The 24,798-nt window shown below is 41.2% G+C and overlaps 1 protein-coding gene across 1 annotated transcript in view; it reads right to left on the bottom strand.

The window, feature by feature from the left end:
• Positions 1-24,798, bottom strand: part of colgalt2b (collagen beta(1-O)galactosyltransferase 2b) — a 74,418-nt gene that overhangs the window by 12,915 nt on the left and 36,705 nt on the right. Inside the window, exons 2-6 of the mRNA XM_007895692.2 lie at positions 14,799-14,909; positions 13,773-13,890; positions 12,401-12,535; positions 11,443-11,647; positions 3,603-3,722 (exon numbers count right to left, since the gene is read on the bottom strand). Of these exons, the coding sequence (XP_007893883.2) occupies positions 3,603-3,722; positions 11,443-11,647; positions 12,401-12,535; positions 13,773-13,890; positions 14,799-14,812 (592 nt within the window). The 5' untranslated portion in view covers positions 14,813-14,909. The remainder of the gene's footprint in view (positions 1-3,602; positions 3,723-11,442; positions 11,648-12,400; positions 12,536-13,772; positions 13,891-14,798; positions 14,910-24,798) is intronic.

Below are 24,798 nucleotides of genomic sequence, written 5' to 3'. Positions count from 1 at the left end.
GAATTGATAGACATTTGGTACCATGTACCCGCAGGATACAATTATATCAAACTTTGTCACAAGCAGGTTGCTGCAGTCCATTAACAAGTTGAGTCGGTTACCAGCCAGTTGGCTCAGTCAATGGAACAGATTGAGAGAGTCGAGTGAGCCTAAGCATTCTGCTGATTGGTTTGGGATATTATGCTCCCTTAAACCATCCCAGTGTCTCAGTTAATTTCAAGATTAGTTTATTTCCCGTACTTCGGATTAAGTGATCACAATGTGGAGTAATGGGCAATGGACCTGCAAACCTGTGAGAGGCCGCAGGGGTTCTTAATCTTTGCCTTTGAGAGGCCAAAAGTGGCAAACCCATTGGCTACCCTTCCTTAAGCATTTTGTACAGGTCTCTTGCCACAGGGGACAAGAGGGGAATTAACTACAACTCCACCAACACTGCCTGTTAACAAGGATAGGAGTTTGAACTTGCACAGTCTAGGCTGACACTTCAATCCAACGCCGGAGGTGTGTCGCATTGTTAGAGGTGCTATCCTTCAGCTGAGATGTTAAACCACGGATTGAACTGCCTGTTCATATGGGCTTTAAAGATCCCACAGCACTATTTAAAAAGAGAATGGAGTTTCCCCCAGTGTCTTGATGAAGAATCCCTCTGATAAAATTGATCATTCACTTCATGACTGCTTGTGGGACATTACTGTTTGCATATTGACTGCTGTGTTCCCCTACAAAATACACAGTATATCCTGTGAAACACTTTGAGACGTCTTCCCAATGTAAAAGGCTCTATATGCAAAGATTATTATTAATAATAATAAAAAAGCATCAAAAAGTATCAACCATAGCCAACCGTAGGTAAACTTTGGATGATAGGCTTTGCACACTGGGCTGCGCTTTTTAACCTATACAGGTTAGTAAACCATCCACTGCTTTGCTTGGCGTTTTATCGCAAAGGTTAGGGTGTGCTTAAGGATCAGTTCCCTGCAATAATCATGCAATTCCCTTCACGGCTCTAACCGTGAGCGACTGAACCTGTCCAGCCTTGTTACCATCACACAGAGCTAATGAAAAAGCAAACAGAATTCATTGGGCACCTGAACAAGTTAAATGTTCACGCTTATTAGCTGGGAAATAATGACTCCCATAAATTCAAAAGTCAGTGACTCATATTCTTTTTCTGTTTAAAATAAAATTATTGCTATTGAATGCCTTTAAGGTCATTTTTAAAAAAATATAGGTCACTGGCTAAACTGGTTTGGTCACAAGTATCCTTGTGACTACTTGTATAGTGTTTCAAACGTGTTTACATTGGAAAGAATCCACATTGGTTAGGGCATTTCTTAACGGGATTATACAAGGTTCGCAAAAAAGTGTTGCTTTGCTCTCATGAAGTTGTACAATAGAATAAGAGAATTACAGCACATAAAGTGGCGATTTAACCCATCAAGTCTACTGGTGTTTGCTTCCCCACCACCATTGGAGCTATCTACTTTAATCCTGTTCCTGCTCCATTTCCTATAATCTTCAATATAATTTTTCCTGACGTAACCATCCAATTCCCAGTTAAATGCTATTATACACTCAGCCTGGGTTTAACAACCATTACTTATTAAATAATATTAATGTAGACTCAGTATGACAAATGTTTGGGCTTAACTGAATTACTAAATTAATTACAGTGGCTGCAACAGTATATTAAAAGGTTAAACAGCGCTATTACACAAGGCATTTTTTTATTGCTGGACTATTCCTGCTTTGTTCCTTGCTGCTGATGGCAGATACTATATCTATCTCTCACTTTGTTAATTCCCTAAAGATCGACTCCTGCAAAGTGTATATAATATTGTGGAAATCTGTCCTACACTTAACAGAGATGCACTGCGATGACCTTGATGCATTAGTGTAGCCAATTTAAACTGAAATGTGGACGGGCATTGTGACTCCTACTGAACAGCAGGAAAACTAATGACGCCAACTTGCGGGCAACAAACCGACAGAATCAATGTCCTCATTACCACATGAAAGGATTACTTCGGAACTGCTCTCAAATATCATGCCATGAAAAAGCTGTGTACTGTGAGGGCAGGATATTGTGACACTGCATGTTTCTTTAAACCCAGTGCTTAAAGCAAAGGGAGAGATAAGTGAGTATGCAATGCTCTCATGTCACCCTGTCTCAGTTTCTAATGTGACACAGCCTTACAACGAGCTTGTGAAGGGCGCCAGTGTTGCTGCTATGTGAGACAGACGCCTAAATTAACTTTTTCCATTAGAATCCTGCAGTCAGGCTCACAAATGCAATTTCTCTTTATGAGCCAGCTCCAGTGTGTCCCTTTAATGGTATGCTGCACCCTTAATGTAATGCTCCTTAGCCTTGTAGTAATGAGAAACGCAGTTCATTCACGCTGAGCTGATTGCGAGGGAACATAGCTCAGCTGAAACGCAAGTGTAATGATTAACAAAGACCCTCCCCCAACTCAGCCTTGAGAACTCGACTTACAAAAATTATGTTGAAAATTGGTCTTAAGAAATTGTTCCAACCTGTCAATGTTTTTCCGGACAGTAAATTGGTGTGTGTGCGTGAGAGAGGAAGATAAACACACCTTTAATTCACTGATATTAAAAATATCAAACCTCGTTATTATGGCTTCACAGAACCTGATCTACTCCTTTCTCACTTTGGCTGTCACAGAATTCGAGGTGAATCTATTGACCCACTCAAATGCAGTTGGAGTGCACTGTGATAGATCTGGGTTCAATTGCCGGCAGGATGAAACCTTGGGCAAGTTTCTTTATTCCACACACCTCATAATAATCCCTCAAAAAAAATAATAAATTGGTCATTTCAGTCCACGACTGTTTGCAATTGACTGGCACATTTCGCCCACAAATATACAGTCAATTCACTTTACGGTCTATTCTGTGAAGCGCTTTGAGATGTCAAGAAGACATGAAAAGCGCCATATCAAATGCAAGGATTATTATTACTATAGAGGTGTGAGTGGAGTTTTCATGCGCACTGCACATACACAGAACCATAACCAACTCCCTAACACGTTTGTTAATTACTGAACCTGTTATGAAATGCTGTATTTTTCACCCCTATATATTTCGTGCTTACAGAGCAAAAACGTGCGACTATGAACAAGTACGAAAAAAAGCATTGAAAGTGATACCTACATTTACAGGATTAAATTTGCTTAAACATAAATGTATCCACTCAGTGAATGGAATGGAAATATAGGTGTGTTTGCCAAAAGACATGTTGGGGTTGGGAAACTGTGACTTTTTTTTAAACTGGGGAGTAAGTTATACTGTAGGTTATACTGTTGGAACTGTTACTGTTGCTGCCACTCCCACATACTGTGGGTTTATGATTGGCCTACATCCACCATCTCCTATTATGATAGATCATTGCTAACTCTCACTGCAATCACTAATAGTGGCTCCGAATGTCTTCCTCTAGTTAGTTAAGCAACTGGACAGAATAGTGTGACGAGAGTTTACAGGCTTTGCTTCTCCCCCACCTCCATTTTTAAGCCACCTATTTTGAAAATGTCCTGAACTTAAAAGTCTTGTGACAGATGAAAAGCTTTGTAAAAACTTACTCATTGCTTCAATCAAAACGTGGTTAAAACTTTCAATCTCCTCTTCCAGGGTCTGTTGGGCCTTTAGCGGCACACTCAGGTAGCCGTAGTGCTCCCAGTTGCATATATACATCTGGATACCTAAAGTCGAAAGGAAACAAAATTAACTTGATTAACAGGGCTCGACCTGCACTGGCGTCTTTCAGTGTGGTGTGTAAGGTTCGATTCAGTCGAAGGGAAATAAAGAGTTTTAACATAAACACCTTTTAGGTTGGGAAGTCAACCCCAAAAGGTTTCACAGAATTTGCTGTCAAGTGGAGGGTGTATTTGTAGGGAAACGTAGCAGCCCAATTGCACATAGCAATGTTCCACAAACCAAATGATTAACTTTATTTGGAGAATTGTTAGCCAGGATACCGGGAGAAATTCCCTTCTCTAAACTGCTCAGTATCCAGTGTATCCTGCAAAGCACTTTGAGACAATGAAAAAAGTGCTACGTCAAATGTAAGGATTATATTATAAACCTTATGCTTAAATTAGTCCAGTAATACCTCTGTGTATAATCACTGTATAATGTTTAACTACATTAAACGTCATGCTGTTCATGGAACCAAGGGTCAATTTTATTGCTTTTAATATATTAACAGTTTGCTACCATATTGAGCGAAAAAAAAGTAAAGTGGGTTTAAAATTATTAAAATGTTTATTCCCAAAATACATTGAATAAATGTATTGCTCTTGGGAGCTGAATCTAAGCATTTCCTGCTTTCCATTATATAAGCCTGCCAGAAGTGGGCTGCCACACACTGTGGGTTTATTATTCCAACTGGGTAGACAGCAGATGGCCCAGAACCAAGATAAGGCAAATCACTCTGTATGGAGTAAGACAGATTGTATGGGGTGAAGCTGTACTGCATTCACGTTATTGTGAAGCCCTCTGACACATTGTACAAAGTGAAGCGCTCTCTATATATAAATGCAAGTTGTTGGTATTGCTGTTGTAGCTCGTAGAACATTATTGGACTAACAGCAACCCGTCGGCCTGCCTTTTTGGTTGGTAAATGCAGAGAGAGAAAAAAGTATTACCCTAAAGCAACAGTTTTCATTGTTCACTGCAATCAATTATTGCGCAACAATAAACTATTTATCCTCAGAGTGTTGTCACGGTTGACTGTCCGAAGTTTAAAAGCTGCAAAAGGCAGAATTTATGTAAGCCCCCGAGGAAAGGTCCTGCGTTTGACTAGAACTTAATAAGGTTGGTCTCACTTGTTCTGTGTGATTAGACATATGTCCATCTTATAATCCAGGCCTATAACAAGGGAAAAGATGACAGGTAGCCAACTGATTCCAGTGCTTACTTCCTAGCCTGTGAGTTTGAACCTCAAGGGGATATTCATCTGAACAGGCAGAAAGGAACTTGTTTAACAGCACATCTGAAGGATGGCACCTCAGACAATGCAACAACCCCCCAGCAATGCATCAGAGTGCCAGCTTGCGAGTTCAAACTCCCAATATGGGGTTGAACCCACAATCTTTCGACTCAGTGACACGATTTGAAAAGTGAAGGGAGTGTTTCCCTGTGTCCTGGCCAACAATGCTCCAAATAAATTGGTCACTTGCTTCATGGTTCTTTGTTGGGGCACTACTGCAAATTGGCTGCTGCATTTAATTTACAAAATAAATACTACTTCACAGTACATACAGTGAAATACTTTTGAGTCATCCACCCAATGCGAAAGGTCTTATTATTATTAATCCCAATGGTGTGACTTGCTCTGTATAAATGTACATGGTTTGTTCTGGGAAAAAGTTTACCCAAGCATCTGCTTCACTTATGTTTATTAGCAGAGATCTTAATGTGAAACATATAAGATTCTTAAAGGGCTGGATAGAGTAGACACTGAGGGTCTGTTTACCCTGATAGGAGAATCTATAACCAGGGGTCACAGTCTTAAAATTAAGGGTCAGCATTTTAGAACAGAGTTGAGGAAACATTTCTTCACTCAGAGGGTAGTGAATTCACTACCCCAGAAGACTGTAGATGCTCAGTTCTTGAACATCTTCAAGGCTGAGACTGATAGATTTTTTAAAAATAGAGGGATTAGGGGATATGGGGATAGGGCAGGTAATTAGAGTTAGGTCTGAAGATCAGCCATGATCTTATCGAATGGCGGGGCAGGCTCGAGGGGCTGAATGGCCTACTCCTGCTCCTAATTCTTATGTTCTTATGTTCTTATTTACAGAAATAATTGCAGCCAAATCTGACTGATCCTTCTTCTGGTTTGAATTTGTGTATTCATTGCCCAAATTAAGAAAATACTTTATTCTCAACCATTTTAAACCAAAAATTTACTAGGCATATATAGCATGTGAGATATTGTTTTATTTTAGCTAGGTCTTCGCACTGGCAAGTTTTTTAAACTGAAAGCTCTAAAGATATTTTTCCCTAACAAATTATTTCCCTATTCCAATCTCTGACGGAGAGCGAACAACAATAAACTTACATATCACTTTGCAAGTCTGGATGGTTCAGTGCTGGTGCAGTGCTGTATAATATAAATGACAGGAAGCAACATTCAGTCCATCGAGCCTATGCTAACCCATCTAATGCAGCTTTCTACCCTAATCCCAATTCTCAGCTATTTCCCTACATCGCTTTATGTTGTTTCTCTTCAAATCTAATTCCTTTTTAACTGTTATCATGGGTCATAGCTTCATCCACCTGTGAATTAGGCTGATAATAATAATCCTTGCATTCGATGTAGCGCATTTCATGTCAGGAGGATGTCGCAAAGCAATACATAGGATGTACTGTAAAATGTATTGAGCATGTATTTTGTAGGTGAACACAAACAACCAATTTGCTCGCAGCCTTGAAGTGAAAAGTGTCTCAGGCTCATTATGTTGAACATGTAAACTTTTTAAAAAAGCAAAGACACTTTCAATGTCAATACTTAGATATGGTTTTAAAACCTTGTTATCAAAATGCCAAGGCAATGTCAGCAATTGAGGTGCTCGCTCCAAATTTCTGCATCAGTACCCGACTTGCTCTGTAGCTTAGTGGTTAGAACACTCGCATCACAAGCGAGAGATCCTGGGTTCGATTCCCGAGCAGGGCGAACCTTAGGCAAGAATCCTTACTCCACAAGCTTCTGTTTACCTAGCAGTAAGTAGGAACCCGGTTGTTAGTCGATTGATGGATCGCATTTCCAGAGGTAATATTCCCTTCAAAAAAAAGATTTTTTAAAAAAATTTGGTCACTCAATCCAAGACTGTTTGTGGGACACTTCTGTACGCAATTGGCTACCGCGTTTCTCCCACAAAATATACAGTCAATTCATTTTACAGTATATTCTGTGAAGCGCTTTGAGACACCTCAAAGATGTGATAAGGCGCTATATCAAATGCAAGGATTATTAAGGATTATTATTGTTTGTGCTGTAGCGCAGGTTCCACTAGTTAAAACACATTACAATCTATTTTTCTAGCTGTTAAGCACAAGGCAGCAAAGAAACATCCTCCTAAGGGCAGATTGAGCTGCTCTATGATTGAATCAATGGGAATAATCTTTTTCTCCCCCACAAATTTTGCCATCCAACCATCCCCCAAAAATATGAACACATTAACATTCCCAAATCACTTACTTCACTTCACCACAAACATCCAACAAGATTGCTGTGATAAACTTAACCAAATGCTTTTTTTGGATTATGTAATTCCCTGCACTTGGTCCCCAAGGTCCTAAAGCTCCTGAAGTTCATGAGCACTTGGCTGCAATGGTAATAAATATTCACCTTACGCAATAATACTGTATAACCTAGACTGACTCTTCAATGCTGTACTTGGAGGAGTGCGGCATTGTCAGATGTGCTGTCCTGAAAAGATATTAAACCACCTGTTCAGGTGAACATTAAAGATCCAGTGACACAATTCAAAAAACAGAAGGAGTTTCTCCTGACCTGCTGGCCAACAATGTCCAGTTAATAAATTGTTTTGAGTTTTGACTTTGCAGAACACTGCCACACGTAAAGTTGACTGTGGCTCAGTCGCTACACTTTACAGTAGAGTTCTGTGAAGCTCTTTGAGACGTTTTGACGATGTGTTAAGGTGCAATACTAAATAAAAGGATTATTTTATTAGTAATTATTATTGTTAATAATATTTTTTCTGCCCATCTGCAAACTCTGTAGATCTCAGAGAGTTAGCCCTATCCTCAGAACATCCTGGCTTTCCAAGTGATTCTGAGCAGTCCACAATATTGTAGGTACAGTGTGCCAAACAGAGGTCACAGCTCAATGCTTGTGAAGTCTGCTGCTCTCAGCTTCCCAATTAGAACCATTCCCGTTCATAAGTTTGGTCTTGGTGTCCAATTATGTGGTCAAATAATGATCCAATTTACAACATCCTCCTGGATGCCTTAAGCTTTCAATTTAGATCTGCATTTGTTGTAAAAAATTTCATCAACCATATCTGAAATTCAAGTTACATACACCAACCTGCACTTATGTAGCACCTTTCACACACATGAATGCCTCAAAGCACTTCACAAAGATAATGCAATCACTGCCAATAACTTGGAGTTATTTTACATTCTCAAAGAATTTAAATACGTTTCAGGCATAAACTTGTTTTGTTGTGGATTAAAAGCTACTCCAGTTTAGAATTCGCATCCTCAAGGTATGAATAGAATAATGGTCATCTTGTTTTAGACTGGAGAACAACTTGCATTTATATACCACCTTTCATGCCTGGATGATATATTTTAACTGCAATCAGGGGTTCAGGGTGATGGGAACAAGAGATGAATCTGATGAGATTTGACACATATCCAATTGGAATTGGAAACAAAATCATAATGAAAATAGTATATTGCAAAGAAACTGGGCAATAAACGGAATGGATGTGCTATTGACTCACAAGAGATAAGCAAAATGCCCCTTTCTGATCCAAAATGCCCCAATACCCAGGTAACTCTGAAAAGCTTTTGCCTTCTTATCTGTGATCGGACATTATAGTGTTACAGCAGATGCATATTAAGTTAGTGCATGCAAGTATGTTAAAGAAAAGTAATAAGGGTTTCATCTGTATGCAGTTAGCCAAGTGATATCCCCCTCTGTGAACAACACTGATTAGTCTTTTTTCATAGAGCAAATGAATATAACCAGCGTGAATATTTGAATACATCCAACATGAATTCCTATTCTTAGCAACCTTAGACCTACTTCGAAGGAGCTTTAAAGTATCTGTTTTATACCTCCTCGGGGCCTAATGAAAGCCCGCTGTTGGTGGTGGGTTGATGACTAAAATTGCTAGGTAAATGGGAATTGGATAACGGGAACAGTCTCTATAGGGCCAGTTCCTATTAGAAAACCTTTATTGTACTTTTAACAAGGGTAATGGAAAACCTTTCCCTCATGTTACCCCAGGTAACAAAGCTGTTTCTCTCAGCGTGCTTCCAATCACAAGACTATGGCTGGGGATCCTTTGGGAGGAGTAGGAAATGTCAATTATTGGCAGTAACAAAACTTAAAGCCACCACGCAACTCAAAGGTCAATCTGACTCAATGCCTGATAGGAAAGACCCCCAATTGCCTCAGAGCAACCTCTTCCTTCCCCACCCCGGTTCACTGGCAACAAGACTTTCTGTTCTTTCAACCATGAAACATTCTTTAAGTTATGTACGTGTCCTGCCAACAGAGTCAATGCTTTAATGTATGTGTCATGAAGTCACGTAAAATAACTCAACCAATATGTAAGCTATAGGTGAACGCTAAAACAGAACCTCCCCCATGATCCTGACACACCCCATCCCCAAGCCTTGACACACTCCACCCTTGGGTCCCTAACACACCCCTCACTCAGGCCCTGACACACCCCTCCCCAGGCCTAACACACCCCTTCCTCAAGCTGCTAACACACTCCTCCCACAGGTCCCTGATGCCTACTCACTCACACCCTGACACACTAATAGCTGCAATGAAGCCCATATATTTAAGGGCAAATAATTTCAAATAAGGGCAAGTAAGTGCTCTCCTCTGGTTGGAGAAAAGTGCACACATGAGGAAATGCTTCAACATTAACAACAATTTTCCACTTAAAATGTTCCTTTGAAGAGTTCACCTGGACAGGCGAGATATCAGCAGGGGGGTTCTTTAAATAAAATCACGTGCATACGTCATTATGTACGACTGACTAGAAGAATGCAATAAAATGAAATAAAATTCATTAACTGTTTATTATAAGTCATCCTGCACAAATAGGGTACAAACCTGGACATTTTTCCTATAAAAATTTTGTCACAATCTCTAATGAACGTAGTGAATGGCAGGAGATCAAATTCTGCTTAGGAGTCACTGGTGGTTACAGGCATCCGATTACAGCCATTCCAATTGCTAAACCTTCTGGTTCTTATTATACATGCAATTAATAATCCAAGTTACAACTGAACACTGACCCCACACAGCAACTGATTTAGCCATAAAGTTCCTGCGAGGGACTTTACAAATGGTCATCTGAAAAACTCATGAATATCCACTGCAGTAAATCCAATCCTCAAACAAGTCCAATAAATGTGTTAGCATAGGAAGGCTTTCATAAGCCCATGTTGGCTTAGAGTTATTGCATCACTTCCCAGATGTTTTTAAATTGGATCCTTTGTAACTGTTTCTGATATACCTCACACTACAGATATCAAGCGGGGGTTTGGATCAGGAGGGGTGGAGGGCAGGGAGGTAGGGGAAGGAGGGTGACTGAAGACGTAGTCGAAGAGAAGGGTCTTGAGACGGGTCTTGAAGGAGGCAAGGGAAGGGACAAGGAGAAGGGACTGTGAGATGGAGTTCCAAAGGGTGTGGGCAGAGAGACTGAAGTGTGTGGAGCGGACAGGTCTATATGGAGTTAGCAGGTCACAGAGGTAGGGAGGAGAAATAATAAACAGATTTATTGCCCGTTAGTCTATTGGCATTTCTAAGCTTCTCTTCCTACCTGTGTTTTTTAAGAATTTTTCTTAAAAGGCATCAATTAACAGCAGCCTTCAAATCTGCCATAAGTGAGCCATTTTTAATACACCGAAAAATGATTAAAATACATTTTTAGGATCTTTCCGTTACCTCTTACTGGTAACATCTACTCGTGTGACTAACTGGGAGAGTCTTGGAATACTGTAATGTAGTGGGAGGTTGGAGTTCGCTATGCATTGGTGCTTCAGCTTGCTTTGAATCAGCTGGTCATGCTAAATGGAGGAAAGTCTGATGTTATATCAGGCACACAGCCATTACAATGGGCTGATTATTCATGTGTTCAAGGGGAAGCCTTCTACACATTAAAAATGTGGCATATTAAAAATGTTGTCTCCTCAATGTATCAAGGTATCCATAAATTCCATGGGCTAAGGTTTGACTGTCATTCACTCAGCCAGACTCAAACAATCTCTAAACAATGATAATAATCATCATCCTTACATTAGATCTAGCACCTTTCATGTCAAGAGGACGTCTCACAGGATATACTGTAAAGTAGTGTGACTGTTTTTTTTAGGCGAACACAGCAGCCAATTTGCACACAGCAATGCCCCACAAATAATTTGGTGCAGGTTGGCAAGAGCCAAAGTTTTGTGGGAATATTGGTGTGTAACTAGCTGAAATCGCACTGCAAGCATTGTCTGGCAAGCATTAATAACTCTCCAGCTCTTTGATAACAATAATAATAAACCTTGCATTTCATATAGCACCTTGTTACTTTGTTGAGACATCTCAAAGTACTCTACAGAATATATTATGAAGTGGATTGACTGTGTATTTTGTGGGCGAAACACTATAACATTAAAGCCTGGGTGTATCTGTTCATATAAACAACAAACCATTACCTGCTTCCCTGGCGCTGAAGGCAAAGACAATAATGTCGTCGAAGGCCCAGGTGTAGTCTGAGTGAGGCGGGTAAAAGGCCAGGTGATTGGTAGCTTCCCTGCGCAGGTCAATGAGGAACGTTGAGTGGATCATTGGAACAGGGTAGCAACCCAAACGTTTCCACTCCCTGATCGGAACATAGTCAGGAGTCCTTTTGTAGTATCCCTGAATATCAAAGCAGGGAAACAGACAAAGACATCTGACTGGAGAAAGGACAATCCTTGTAGGTTTGTGACTTGACTTACTGTGATAAAAATTGAATGGCTATTGCAGTACACAGCTAGCAATGGAAATCCTTTGAACGGACCAGTAACACAAGTTTTCTTTCCTTAGTCCTCAGTTTATAGAATTCAGTACAACAGATGCAAAATACATTACATTTATTTCTGACTTGCTTACAATGTAAATCAGTTTTCTGGCTCTGCTTGTAGGGTTGAGGACATGTCTGCATCTCCACATCTACCCCAGATTACTGAGGCCCTTCCTGGCTTCTCCTCAGAACTTGAAGAGCACTAATGGACATAATAATATTTTACTGGCAGTATATATTAAAAATAATAATAATCCTTGCATTTGATATAGCACCTTATCACATCTTCGAGACGTCTCAAAGAGCTAAAGTGAATTGACTGCATATTTTGTGGGCGAAACACGGTAGTAAAGTCCCACAAACAGTCACGGATTGAATGACCAAATTATTATTGTTATTTATTATAGTTAGAATATAATTGCTCAACGACTAATTTTTATTCATTAATAATTTTGTTCACTAAGAGTTGGATTTAGAATCGCTTTTTTAAAGCCACTCTCTTTACGCTCCATTTTACCCTCCTCTCTGCCACCCTACTCTGCCACCCTCCTCTCTGCCACCCTCCTCTCTGCCACATCCACCACAGTGAAGCAGTTGCCTCAGCTTACCTGTGGGGTCATCCCACACCAGAAATTGGAGTACAAAGACCGAGATTCCAGCATCGGAGCAACAAGAGTTAGGTTCTCAGCGATCATTAAATTCAATGTCTGATCATTTGTCAGGAAGTTGTCGCTGTCCACAAACTGGAAGAAAACAGAAACGGTCAGTCAGTTGTCACTAAGAACAGGCTGGTCAATCAGTCACAGCTCGTCAGTCAATCAGTAAGTCATTTAAGACCAGTCTCATTAAGTTAGAGACTACCAGTCAGTAAACTTCAACATACTTGAGGAAAGAAACTTAGAGACACACACACAAAAACTAGTATTAGTTTTCCTCTTGTGTCAAGCAATGATCCATCAGTTCCCTTATATGAAAAGTACGGAGCTGCTTCCCCTTTTTCTCAAATGTACAGCAATTCTAATGGTGGCAAGATGAGAAACTCAAAATGCAATTGCTTGTAAACCGAGATCGGAGGAGTTTTGTAGAATGACTGAAAGGGACGCAGTTCCAAGTGATGGGACTCACTACAGGGATGACTGAATGAACTAGTCACTCCTTTCTTCCTACAGTACATTAATGTTACGGAAGATAAAATCCAGGCTACAGCTGCATGTTAGTTCTATTCACAGATGGAACAGTGCTGTTCATGGGGATTAGTACAGATGCGGCCAAGGGACTGTCACCAGACAATGTGTTGCCTTTTGAGCAATTTAGTGAACAAATATGGCAAAGGATATAAGGATTTCTATGCTCCTGGGACCTACTAGTGGAGTGGATTGAGGCAGGGGGGAGAATATAATGTATAGAAGCAAGGAATCCAGGTTTCACTCAAGCATACGGATGAATATTTTGCAATGTTTGGGATATGAATGAAGATTTTGACTGCTTTTGGAGTCAGGGAATGCTTGTGCACTACTATCCACCAGGCAAATGTAGAATCCATTAAGAAATTTGACAACTGATTGATACGATATTAATTTCATCTGATATGGAGAGAATTCATGTGAAGTGATGAAATGGAAAGTTGATGCTGTGTTATAGGGTGACAGGACGCTAACTGAGGTCTGTGTTGTTTGAAACACAATTTTTGCGAGTTGTAAATGGACTGGTAACCAGCCAGCAAGTGTTTTGTGTACCTGGGCACGTGGCAGATCTGAGCTGCCAGGATGAGTCATTCAGCCAGAGGCAGGAGCCTGAGCTTCTGTTGACTCTAATCTGGCTTCAGGGTCGCTAGAACCAAAATCATCATCCGTATGGAGTTCCAGCGGTTCAGCCTCAATTGCAGCAATCGACAGTTATAAATCCATCAACAATCGTCACATATTAACAAACCAACCAACCAACCAGCTCACAAGCTAGATCATTTGTTCACTCACTCACCAGGATGTATTCTGCCCATTTGTCCCTCGCTGTCTTCATTGCTGATTCCCTGAGCTTCATCACGTGCGTGAACCTAGAATTGGTCCAATGTTTTGGCCCCACTTCATCATTATAGAACCTGAATGGCAACCAAGAGTTATTGGATCAGAGGCAGGAATGAGAGCCAGCCTTGGCAAGAGTTAGCAAGCACCATGCCAACATTTCTTTTCCCACAACAGGACAACGCAATCCAAACGTTTGATCAATCATCTCAATCACTCATTACTGATGGTTAAAAGGCACTGTGAAAAAGATGCAAATGACAGCAAGTGTCCCAGCACTCAGCCAGTACTTCATCTTAAACAGAAATTGTTGCAGAGGAATTATTAAACTGTAATCTTTCTGCAGGTTGTGACTCATGGTTTTCCGTTGCGTTATGGTTTGGTTCACATACAACACAGAACATTCAACCCAACTGAAGCAAAGCAACTACAGACACTCACAGAGCAAACAAAGCACAGGAAGTGACCAAGAAAGAGTTTTGAACTTGGGGTTTAACACAATGGGAATGAACGGGAAAGGGTTTAGTCCATATGGAAACTGTACAACAACATTGAAAGGGAAAGGATTTGGTCCATTGGAAGTCTACCGCACTTGCATTGCCAAACCTCGCTTCACAACTTGGAGCTGCTGCAGTGCACATGGATATACAGTGTCAGGTTTATCCACCAATTTCTGTGCTTACTAAATATGTTTATGATAAATTGGTTACCCGGCCTAAGCCAGTGCAGTACCCCAGGCTTTTGGTGTACTATGTGAACATTGCATAATGGGTTCAAAAAGAAAATAAAACGCCTGGCATACACTTTTTTCATGAAGTTCCCCTTTTATGGGATTCGAAATTCCACTGAAACACTTCTCTATGTTAAAGAACACAAACTGCTTTGCAATCAATGTTTCTCTAGAATGAAATGGAAGCTGTGTAAAAATACGGCTCTGGTAGTTTCAAAAGGGACACTTAGTTGTTGGAAAGGTTCTGTCACTTACTTGGGTTCCTCCATTGGCCTCCACTCCACATAATGGTACAAATACTGCACATTCTGTAACCATTCCCGCAGGACTGCGGTGGTGTTGTCAAGGTTGTGGTCTGTGGCCGCCCTACGAAAGAAGAGCAGTGGTGGTTGAACAAAGTCCCATCGCTTCAGAGTTTGCAACAAATCAGACTGCAGACGGTTCTGCAGCAGTTCTGACCCGATACACAATAATGCTGGATGGCCTCTTGGATAATAGGCCTGTGCATTACTCAGCCATTTAGACTAAAAGAGCCCACGATTTGACCCTGACCTGAGCTATGTTAATTTTTCTCAACCAGGCAAGCATGACTCTCCAGTACCTTTTAAGATGTGACAGTTCTCCTGCTTGAAAAAGCTGCACCTTAAAAGTTCCCCATTTGCGGTGGATAGTATAGGAGATTCCACCTTTAGTACCATTATTGAGACATCTTGAAGACGTGATAAGGCGCTATATCAAATACAAGCATTATTATTATCATTATTCATCATTACAGTAGAAGGTATTAAGGAACAGAGTTTAGCTGTTATTATGTTGTCCTGTTATGTTGCCTGCACTATTCAAACTGATCAGGTTGATGCTGTTGAACCATAAACCTGCCCAAACACAATCCTGCCTCCCTCTGAATGGGTCAATAGAATTATTTAGTTTGAACGTCTAGAATGTTACAACCACGTGTTTTATACTAACGTCCTACATTTTCATTAAAGGGGGCATTGTTGTTAGGAATTTTTGACTTGCAAGCCAGAAATTCCGGATGCAAACAGTGTCCGCTTTAGCACCACTGTGCAACGTGGCAGCGGAATGAGAGTCCACAGCCGACTGATCGGGATCAGCTTCAAGCTGGCTTCAGTGTGAAGATGTTCACTGTTTATGTGACACAAAATGTACTGAGCACTGTGAAGGGCTGAGAGTGACTGATGAGAATTGCTGTTTACTCCCAGATTCAGATGATATCATTAGCTGTGAGGGCAAAACCCCAGCAGTATATTTTCCCAGCAACACCAGAGGCAGTAATTTCAATGCACCATCAACTGCACTTCTTAAACTGTGTTTATTTTTTTAAAAAAAAACTTTATTTTGGCAAACGGATTTTCATTTCTCCTCTAAAAGCACAGGTTAATATGCTAGAGCATGTACCTGGAGCATCATATGCCCTCCAATACCTCGCCCAAGTAGTCACTCTTCATGTAGTTACTGGGTCTTTTGTAGGTTGAATTCTCCCAGTACAACAATGTCCCACGAACAGTTATGGAGTGAGTGATACATTTTATTTGGGAAATTGTTGGCCAAGACACCAGGAGAAACTCCCTTCTCTTTTCGAAATATTCCATGGGATCTTTAACATCTGTCTAAACAGGCAGACGCCTTAGTTTAATGTCTCACACAAAGGATGGCACTTCCAAAAACGCAGCACATCCCCAACACTGCACTGGTGTGTCAACCAAGACTACAAATTTAAAGTGCCGACGTGGGGCTTGAACCCAGAAGCTTCTGACTGAGGTGAGAGCGCTCCCAAATGAGCCAGGTAGACAGCACTGTGTGTCTGTTAATAAGTAACAGAAATTGAAACAGAAGTAACAGAAGACTGTGAGAGCGAGCTGTGGGGTGCTCCTGGCAGAAAAAACACTGTCACCTGGTTCACAGGACAGAATAAGTCAGGATATTATTCATGAGCTTTGAATCATGAATCAGAAAAGACCACAGAGACTTATTCCCAGTCACTGCTGGCCACCGTACTGGGTGAACAAACAAGAAAAGTAAATGTTATTTTTCCACGCTAAAATCCAACAGAACCTCACTCTTATAGCAACACTGAAAACATGGCATCAGCATTTTAGGCTTACTGACACCAGTGCAGATTATTGGAACTAACTCCATTCACAACACACTGGTGTGTCTCGGCTGTAGGTGAAGTGGGTTTAGAGTCAAGCTGAACCACCGCTAGTAAGTCTAGTGATTGATGCAGTAATACCATGGGTGGATGTACTCATCAGCCTTCTCACTTTCCCGTGGTGGCTTATTATTTTCCCTTATTGTCCATCCTTCGAAGTCTATCAACAACAACAACTTGCTCTTATGCAGAGCCTTTCATGTAGGAAAATGTTTCAAAGCACTTTGCAGGAGATTGAGCAGAATAGGAGTCGATGGGGAGTGGGGAGAGGGAGAGATCATGGAGTTGGAGGAACGATGCAGTCAAAGAGATCGGATTTTACGCGGCATTTGAGGGAGGGTACAAGGTGAAGGGATGTAGGCAGAGAGTGCCAGTGATAGCGGGACACAGTAGCTATCATACACCAATCCCATTATATATTATGCATTTCCCATTATAAAGGCATACTGAAGAAATTATTATTGTAGTCCCCAGAGGACAATAAATTTCTCAGTGTTTTTTCTCCTGGTGAAAGATGAACAGGCGTGTCAGTCACATCAGGCTGAAATGTAGGAAATGCATGAAAAATGCAAACATATGTATGTGTGTGGATGGGATCTTGCACAATGATTCACCTTGATGTAGTGGCATATTCAAGGATTTTTCCAAAAGATAATCCTCAAATCCCACTGAAAGAGCCCTCTCCCAAAGAAAAAAGGACCACACATTCATTATACGTTACAAAGTCTGCCGCACAATGTGCATGTAATAGACATAGGACCATGATCAGGTCAGATGCTAGAGAGGTAGAAGAAGAAAATAATACAAACAAGAGGCTTAAAATAATTCTTTCAATAATTTGCAGGGTAAGAAAAACTAACTCTATGACCTCCCCTTCTCCCTCACTTGGCATCCGATCCCGTCTATGTGAAGTGCTCAGAGATGTGATCCTACTTAAAATGTGTGTCAACCTGGTGCAGTGGTAGCATTCTTCCCTCTGAGTTAGAAGGTTGTGTGTTCAAACTCCATGTCGGGACTTGAAATCACATGGTCTAAGATGACACTCCAATGCAATGCTGGGGATGTATTGCATTGTCCTTCGAATGAGACGTTAAACTTACGCCTGTCTATTCAGATGTTAACGAGTTTCTCTGGTGTCCGGGCCTACAATCACCCAAATAAAATTGGTTACTCAATCCATGGCTGTTATCGACATTGCTGTGTGCTACTGACTGCTGCGTTTTATCCACAAAATACAATGTATCCTGTCAAGAGCTTTGAGATATTGTTGGTGTGATAAGGCGCTATATCAAATGCAAGGATTATTATTATTTAGAGGGCTGTACAAATGCAAGTTTTTGTTCTTACAGTGCAACTTAGGGTGGGGGATGAGGGCCAAGAGTTCTTTCCCTGCACACCTCTGTCTCACAGCCCCAACTGCACTGGTGAGAAAGTAAAACTGGTTNAAAAAAATGAAAAGATTGAGGACAGGAAATAGATATCACACATTCTTATCTTCTGCCCAGTAGCCTCAACACGCAGATAACAGCCACTAAAACACCTGTATTTTCATGTCCTACAGCTGGGGGTTTCAGTTTTGAGAGAAGTAAGGTGACTGCGATGCCCAGATCTAGAGACTTGAGGGACCAAAGGGAGACCTTCAGGAACAAGGGCATTGTCAAATTGGATCTCTGTTGGACATTCAGTGAAAAACAAAACACTAAATACAGCTTGCTACAACACATGTGGTCCAAGCAACACACAATGCTTGCTTGTCCATAAGCTCCCATGCATAGAATAAAGGCAGTCTAACACATTCAATAGATAACAGCTCTGCTGTTATCTGATGAATGTGTTAGACTGCTCCGCTCCAACTATTTTCCCACAAGTCATGAGCAGATTAAAAATCAGTCTACAAGTAACTATAAATTGGTTCCTGCTGGTTGTAATGTGGCCACTCCATAACTGCGCAACCTCCCACCCTCACCACACCACACTCCCCCAAGGTTTGTGGTCAGTCAGCACAACAAAACAGACCTGAGCCTCACCTATAAAATAGCTTTATAAAATAGCCCACAAGAAAATGTTACACAATTACCACCAGCAGCACACAAATAACAGAGAATCAAAACCACAATAAAACAAGCCACTCTTTACAAGCTCACTATCTCTCTGGACTCCAGCAGTACCGCAACACACACTCTGGGGTCCGTAAGTCTTGGCTCTTGCCTATCTGCACTTAATACTTTCTGGAATTACCTTAGCAGGATACCTCCCTCCAGGGAGAGAGTGTGCATTCCATTCCAACTATCTATCTCTGGAATTTGCATGTGAAGGTGGGATGCATGGAATTCTCAGCTTGGTTTGGATATGCTTAAGCATGGTGATTGCTTTCCGCATGCGTCAGACACCCAGGTGACAAAACAAAATTGTTTCCTGGCTCACGATGCAACAGCTGCAGTGAGCACTCTGATATCCAAACATGACCCATCATCTCACAAGTAACACAGACCCAAAATATCACCATAGCTTGCCACTGAAGGCACTGACTGGCAAGATTCCCATTGTTTATCCAGTTAGGACCACTCCATTAAGCCTTTGACTTACAGGGTTAACAGGAGACGAGTAGGAAGAATTGCTGCTCCCACCTGCAAATCCTGCCGATGAGCCTTGTAATTAAACCAATTAATTTAAATGAATAAAATTAATTAATTACATAAATTCTTAAATTAGAATTCTTAAAAACAGCTTTGCTTTTAAATGATGAACCAGCTTACGAAATAACGACTGAATTCAAGAATTTTCCACAATTCAACGAGATCTTATGTTTCAAGAAAAGTGGCCTTAGAGGCTAAGAACAGGTGGAATTTGGGCCTCTGGTGACCAGCAACTAAATAATTTGGGAACTACAGTGTAAAAGCTAGCCTAGCCACAAATAACTATCATTACAAATCTCCATGATTCAGCCTCCTACACTCACAGTAAAAACTTAAAATGTTTAATTGAGTTCAAAATGGTTATTTGAAATGCTTAACACAGCACCTTTCCTAATTGTATAGCTTAGCGTTGTATGGGGCGTCACCTTTACCCACTAGAAAAGGTACTGACTCAGTTCAATATCAGGAAATGATCCCTTTTGATGAAATCAACCAGGTCAGCTTCAGAGAACACATGGCAGGGCAAGTAAGCCAGCAGGTGGAAACTTGTGCATTAGACAGGCAATGTTCATTTAAAGTACATTAAAAGCAGTCTTCCACACCCTTCCTCCCAACACACACACACAATTTTCTCCTGAATTCACGCTGTGTTATGGTTACACAGATACTGGCAGATGTCCACCTGGCCACTGTTCAGGTGTCAGGCTAGACACTGGGTTTCAGCAGCCGCCTGACTGTGAGGCATTAAAACCAAATGTTCATTGTTTGCCTCTCACCCAAACCATACTCTGCAGTCACTGGCTGGAAACTCCTGACTCCAGGAAGTAAATCCTGGAACTGTCCTGATGCCCCAATTTCCATCCAGTCTTAACCCAATTTCTCTTAAAGATCAGACTGTCTTAACATTTAATGTTACAATTGCGGAAAACTCTTGACGCTGAATCCTAATTTGGAAACAGATTTCCTTTTAGGAGCTGCAGGAATCTGGCTTCCAAACTAAATTTTCCACAACTTTGGTCAATCCTAAATGTTAAGACAAAATTATCTGCCAGCCACTATCCCCGAAACTCTGGAACACTCTCCCTCAAACCCTCCACCTTGCTCCCTCCTTCCCCATTTTCAGTACACCTGAGACGAGTGCAACATTTCAACTTCAGAGCGTTGGTTGAGTTCTGCCTGTATCACAGAATTCAAGATCATCTCTTCCAGGAGGTTTCGTTACCAAAGCCAAACTATGAGGACTGTGAAATTGGCAGTTACAAAGTGCTTCAAAGCTCCTGATTAGAGCACGGCAACAATAGAACGAAATGGGATGTCCCTTGGTCTTGGAGGTAAACCTTGGTGGAAGGCACTGATGTTACAATGTTCAGCGGATCTGCTCTAGACAAAAAGTGCAGTGTGCTGCTGATGCTTAAAGTTGATCAACAGCATCCTTTTCACAAGCCCGATTCAGGTGAAGACGGCCCTTTATCCCATCTGATCCACATCCCTCCTGAACCTACCTCACTGACATCCCCCCAACAGCATCCAACATCCTTTTGTTCCACTGTCAAATTTACAAGCGGATGGAAGCTGCTTGTTTCGAGTCTTGAGGGACAAATAAAAATATACAGGCTTGTTTTTGCTCCTCCTCCCTAGAAAAATTCCATCAGCCGTTCAACTGAACACAAATTGCTGCCGACTATTTTCGTACCGAGAAGTTCTGAGTCTCAAAGAGATCTCTTGGCCCTTATATTGTTTACCTGGGAAAACACTATTTGCAGTACATAGTGTGCTTTTTCAAGCTCTGTTTAGTCCTTCTAAATGCCACATGTGTTTTGGAAAATAACTACCGAATATGTTCATGACTGAAACTGTTATTGTCTGACCCGAATCAACAAGTTTATCCAATTGCCCTCCAATAGTCACTGGATGATTGCTCAGAAAGCTATTTCTCCTCACCATAATCCAGCGGCACAGTATGTTATTTGCCGGCATATAAAACCCTCACAATTTCTTCATACAAGCACAGGCAAGCCAAAAGTAATACTATTATGTAATCTAAATGACCAACGGGGCAGAGAATTTAATAATAATAATAATCCTTACATTTGATTTGGCGTCTTTCAAGCCTAGATGATATAATACAGTAATAATAATCCTTACATTTGATATATCACCTTTCATGTCATGGGACATCTCAACCCTAATCACAAGATTTACTGTAAAGAATAGTGACCATGTGATTTAAGGGCAAACACAGATGCTGATTTGCGCACAACAATACCAAACAAACAACCATGAACTATTGTAAAGCGAAGTGACCATGTCTTTGGTAAGTGAAAACCATGCAATGTCAAGAATTTTATTAAAGGACAACATCAGCTCCTTTCACTCTGTCTCATGCCGATCACTAACATGATTTTATATCACTGGGATAGTGCAGTAGGTGTCAGCCTGGCTCAGTTGGTAGCACTCTTATCTCTGAATAAGTGGGTTCATGCTCTACACCAGGCCTTTGTGCCATCCTTCGAATCAGATGTTAAACCATCTACCTGTTCAGACAGGTAGTAAAGATCCCCTGGTACTGTTCAGAAAGATAAAGGAATTTCTCCTGGTATCTTGCTCAACAATCCCCCCAAATAAAACTGCTTGTTCACAATATAGCTGTTTGTGGGACATTGCTGTGCACAAATTGCCTATGGCTTTCGCCTCCAAAAATACACAGTCACTACACTTTTACAGTAGATACTGTGAAGTGCTTGGGGACATTTCAACAATTATTGTTACTATCATATTGGTCTTTATAGTATGAGCAGTCCATGTTCCTTATACTTCCTGTTGTGTTTAGGGCTGGAGTGTAACAATGCATGGGCCATCTCTCTCTAAGTAACAGAGGCTCGAATGTTGAGGTGGAGGGGTGGTGGGGATGGAGGTGTTGCAGTTAACGGACATCAGATTTGGAGAAGTTGGAGAACAACCATTGAGAATCCTAAACATGGCAACAGACAGAGATGTCAGAATCAAATTCCTCAGAAAAGTGCTTCCTCAGAAAAGGTCATCTTCCATTTGGCTTTTTTTTAATCTCAAGACGTTACAGCGATGAACTAACCCTTACTGTGTTTCCATTGTTGCTTAGCAGTTAGTCCAACAACCAAGTTATATTGGAAGATAACAGCACAATATCTGTGATACAAACGATGGTCCCTTACCCAATGTGTGCTAAAGAAGGATTCTTCAGTGTTTTGAAAGCGTCACTTACATTGCAGGACCAGAAGCAACAGCATAGAGCAGTTCAAGCAAATGGAGGGCACTGGTGTCCGGCACATAAGTATGATTATAATATTATATTTTAGATGAGTATAATTCCTGCCGCATTTTGCCCACAAAATCACACAGTCAATCCACTTTACAATATATTCTGTGAAGCGTTTGAGACATCTCAATGGCATGATGAGGGACTATATCAAATGCATGGATTATTATTATATTATTATAATAATAATTATTATTATTATTATAATTATTATTATTGAGTTGCAACAAGTGAGCTGCTCGTTACCAGCCACTCTGCCTCCACCCCCACAACTTGTTAGTCCATGTTTGCACTTGCCATTTTCAGTACTTGGAGCACCACAAAGAACGTTTCCATCTCAAAGAAGTTAATGATTCACTGTGCAAGCCTGGATTACCTCACTTGAGAGAGAGGGTGACTGCCCAGAATGTCTGACTTCTCTCCCTGACTGGAGAGACCAGCAGCTCTTCTGTGCTCCTTCCAAAAGACCTTGGTTGATGGTAAAAATGGAAACATTCTCAATACTCCCCAGTTACTGAAGGACACTTGTTCTGCTGACACTGTTTGTCTTGACAGTACATTAGGCGTATTCCAAGAACAAGCTACTTAAAGGCCTTTACACAATGTAAAAAGCCTTGGCCCCAGGCACTCTATTACAGTCAGCGATTAAACACTAAATACACACGGAAAATCTCCCAGTACAACAATTGCTACTGCTAAATTTTAATTCTTGCATTTCATAAACCATCTATAATTTTGAATCATCTTAAGGTGCCTCACAGACAATTGCCATCAAGTGTAGTGACTGTGCATTTTGTAGCCGAACTTGGCATCCAATTCATAAAGCTATGAAGTGAATGAATCAATTTATCTGGAGATGGTGGACCAGGACACTGACAGAAATTCTCTTCTCTTTTCAGATGGGTGGTCGTAACCTTGTTTTTTTACCAAGCTGGCAAAGTACTTTTAAAATTTGAATATACCGTTGGCAATACTTTGCGTTGCTGGTGATGCGCCACCTGATAATAACAATAATAATCCTTGCATTTGATATTGTGCCTTATCACATCATTGAGACATCTCAAAGCACTTCACGGAATGTATTGCAAAGTGGATTGATATGTATTTTGTGGGCGAAACGCGGCAACCAATTGCACATAGCAATATCCCACATACAGTCATAGAGTGAATGACCAAATTATTATTATCTGGGGGGGTTGGCATTATTAGCCCGGAAAGCGATCTGCCAATTGACTAACAACCGGGATCCTACTTATTGCTAGGCAAAGAGAGGCACGAAGAGTAAGGAAACTTGCCCAAGGTTTCGCCCTGCCTAGGAATCAAACCCAGGGCCTCTCATTTGCAAGACAAGCACGCTAACCACTACACTACAGGGCTCCACATCCCTGATGCATCGGGAGGGGTGGGGGCCATACGCCAATCGAAGCTGCAAAAACTGAGGCCAGACTTGGATCAGAGAGTGCCCAGAGATGCCAGAAAAGTGGGGCATCTTTAGGGCAAGGACAAGCAATTACAGTGCTAGACAAAGATCACACGTGTACTTCAGAATGTGTCTCCCATTTTACAGCCAATTCAGTCACAAGTGTCAGAGAAACAAAAGCTGCGGTGCCCTGCAGTACAGTGGATTATTATTACAACGATACATCACCCGCCGGGTAAACCTAACCTTTCTCACGAGTGCCTAACCCGGCTCACGTTCCATATTAATGGGCAAACACTAAAACTGTACTAGCAGAAAGCCTGCAGCACAGAGCAGCTCCAGGGTAATTGCTCACTTCATTCTGCAGTAGCTGACGTGGGTTTGTGCTGGTGTAAAGCTAAAAGGTGCAGTGCCTTACAAGGTACATATAAATCAAACCGCAGCTGGCTTGGATTGTGTGCAGCACATTTCATCAACTCAGTGGAGAATACAAATCTGGTGATGGGCCAAATGGACCGAGGTGGTCTCTCCTGCTACTGTACGTTCTTATGTTCCTTCGTAATGTACCAGTCCTGATCGCCTTTTTCAAATAATGTTTTATGAAGCGACTTGACGCCTCGCTGTAATATGTTATACAAGACCCTCCTCCCCTGGAAGTGCTGGCATATTTATTCCAGGATATGGTTCAATGGGCAACCGTCCAGCACGCTGTTATGTTTCAGTGGTAAGAC

Source organism: Callorhinchus milii, unplaced genomic scaffold (genome assembly GCF_018977255.1).
Source record: "Callorhinchus milii isolate IMCB2004 unplaced genomic scaffold, IMCB_Cmil_1.0 Scaffold5, whole genome shotgun sequence".
Classification (NCBI taxonomy): Eukaryota; Metazoa; Chordata; class Chondrichthyes; order Chimaeriformes; family Callorhinchidae; genus Callorhinchus; species Callorhinchus milii.
This window is presented reverse-complemented; position numbering and strand designations above follow the sequence as displayed.